This window comes from Solanum pennellii, chromosome 1, assembly GCF_001406875.1.
Source record: "Solanum pennellii chromosome 1, SPENNV200".
In the NCBI taxonomy this organism is placed as follows: Eukaryota; Viridiplantae; Streptophyta; class Magnoliopsida; order Solanales; family Solanaceae; genus Solanum; species Solanum pennellii.
In genome coordinates, this window is record NC_028637.1 from 103,871,439 (window position 1) to 103,873,981 (window position 2,543).

A 2,543-nucleotide genomic window follows, 5' to 3' on the forward strand; every position below is an offset into this window, starting at 1 on the left:
CTTATTATGGATATGCATTCTCAAGATGATATGAACCTTTTTGGGATAGAAATGTATCTATAATGTGACATTAAACATGATGACCTTTTGATTGATTTCTCTACCTATACTTAGAGTTATCATTCACCATTGTAATATACACTTGAATAAGAAGAAAATTTCCTATCTACTTCTCTTGTCTTCTCTTTATAATTATATTCTTATGAACTTGATTTTATAACAGTTTGTTAATTATTTTCTAATTTGAAGTATATTATTGTTCTTTCAACTCTCAGTAGTACCAACTTTTGTGTGTTAAATGGCCTTACTAACCAAAACAATTTCAATCACTAAATTTTACAAAAAGTAAATTGTTTATCGAAGTTCGTGAATAAAGCATAGGGAATGGAACGTTAGATTTGTTTTGGCAAGAAATGTAAGATATTTTTCTTGATTTTAGTGTTGTGAAATATCTTGATATCATTTCCTGTCTATCATTATTGAGCTATGGATTGCAAAACCATCGCCTCAATTTAGCCAAATATCTGAGTTCACCTTGACCCTCACCCTAGAGTTGTTATAAAGACACAAATATCGGTGATGTTATCATAATAAGTGTGGAAAGTGCATTAAAAAGCCCTGGGAATAAACATAAACAGTACTATTGTGCATCAAATGCTTCTCCAAACATGTTCAACCGATGGACAAGCAGTATAAAATGCTTTACCATGAAAATATTCGTATTAAGGTGCAAAGTTCAACTGAACAGAGATTACTTACAATACGCTGGCACAACAAAACGAACAGAAAAGGAAGTACCAAAAATTAGAAAGCAAATGAAGTTCACGAATGAGCTCTAACACATCTTGCGTAAATCGCCAATAAATACCTCTGAATAACTCATGAATAGAAGAACCCCATCAACGGGGTGTGTGCAAATCAGCAATCAACGGTAAGAGGAAAACCATGGTTCCTACCTAAATTACTCGAGACCACACACTCAATATCGAACAATATCTTGAAGGCAATCATAGAAATGTGCGATATTAATCTTTTCTTTGCCAGAATAGATGGCTTCTGCTGTCCCACCATGTTCACCCTGTGCAGCCATTTCAACAACCATATAGAGTTTCTTGATGGGCATCTATCATAAGACCATAGAAATCAAGAGTTAGCTATAAATACTCTGTAACGTGCCTGAAATTTTAATTTCTCAAGCAGCGCCCCAAATCAGAAGGCGATGAGACAAATATGAACAGCTGGTTTAAAGAAAAGACATGCATCACAGCGTGCTGGTCAGAAAGCCAGGGAGCAGAGAGCCTTGAAACTTACATCATTTAAGGCCTCAGCAGCAGAATCAACGTCATCGCTTGCAAAGACAGCAAGTTGTTGCAACACCTGCAAAGAACATCAAAACATCAATACTAGGGCAGTACAATAAAGGGATGATATTGGGTCAGACTTCTCCAGTAATTGCACTAATGAATTAGAGTTGAGAAAGTATCTAGTATAATGAGAGAGAGTGATGCAAAATTTTCTCAAATCACTAGCTCATTTGCTCCAATCTTCCTTTTTAATCAGTCAAAAAAGAAAAAATGGATCAACAAGAGCCCAATAGATATGATATATTGACAAATTAAGTGGCATCAATGACGAAGCCACCATTTTGCACGACGCAGAGTTCACAAGATAGTGTTTGCTAATCCTCTTGTTACGATTATCTGTCCAGTAAAATGTGAAATCTCTGCGTAAAGGAGTTGATCAGCCATTAACACTGCACTACTTTATCTGGGAATACCTAATTCAGATGTCCTAGTTAAGCATTACTGCACTTATCTGGCTCTACAAATGTATAGAATTTCTTCCGTTCTCTTTCAAGAAATACTCTGGTCATAAGAATCTGTTTGGAATTTCTTGTTTGACTGAACATATGAACCCACTTTTTTCTTGTCAAACATGAATGTATCTTTCTTCATCTTGGAGCTAAATAGTTATTCAACTGGAGAAGGAACGTGCATGAAAAATAAAATGTGGCAGTTTGGATGCCCTCTTACCTTCTTGGCATCTTCTGTCTTCAGTGTTGGAACATGGTAAGTGACTGAGAAGGCATCAGAAAGGCCAACTGACTCCAAGAAACCGGATTCACTAGTAGTTCCAATCACAAGAATCTTTTTACCCTGTAACGTGAAACCAGTTGTAAGACTCATCAGCAAAAAGCAGTTCCATATCCAACCACAATGTAATGAAATCCAGATCACAGCAAAGCAAAAAAGTCATCCCTGCGTCTTGGCCGTTCTAGCTTTTTTCTCCACAGCTTAATATTAATATATGCTTATTATTTGATTTTTTTAATAATTGTGGTGTCCGGAGCAACTTTGGCACACATCGACTAATTCCATGGATACTTCCCACCAGCAATAGGGTATCCTAGTGTTTTTTTTTTGTCTCTCCGGGGCTTTAAACCTGAACCTCATGATTCTTAACCACTTCATTGGCCACTAGGCTACCTTTACTTTTCCTTCTAGTGGGGCAAAAGAACTAAAGAACTTCACAGATGCAACTCC

The 2,543-nt window shown here is 36.5% G+C and overlaps 1 protein-coding gene across 2 annotated transcripts in view; it reads right to left on the reverse strand.

Moving 5' to 3' along the window:
* Positions 1-625: 625 nt before the first annotated feature.
* Positions 626-2,543, reverse strand: part of LOC107008021 (vesicle-fusing ATPase) — a 9,121-nt gene continuing 7,203 nt past the window's right edge. For both annotated transcript variants that reach the window (XM_015206907.1, XM_027918359.1), the window contains 3 exons: positions 2,034-2,156; positions 1,312-1,377; positions 626-1,123 (listed from right to left, as the gene is read on the reverse strand). In XM_015206907.1, the coding sequence (XP_015062393.1) occupies positions 980-1,123; positions 1,312-1,377; positions 2,034-2,156 (333 nt within the window). In that variant the 3' untranslated portion in view covers positions 626-979. The remainder of the gene's footprint in view (positions 1,124-1,311; positions 1,378-2,033; positions 2,157-2,543) is intronic.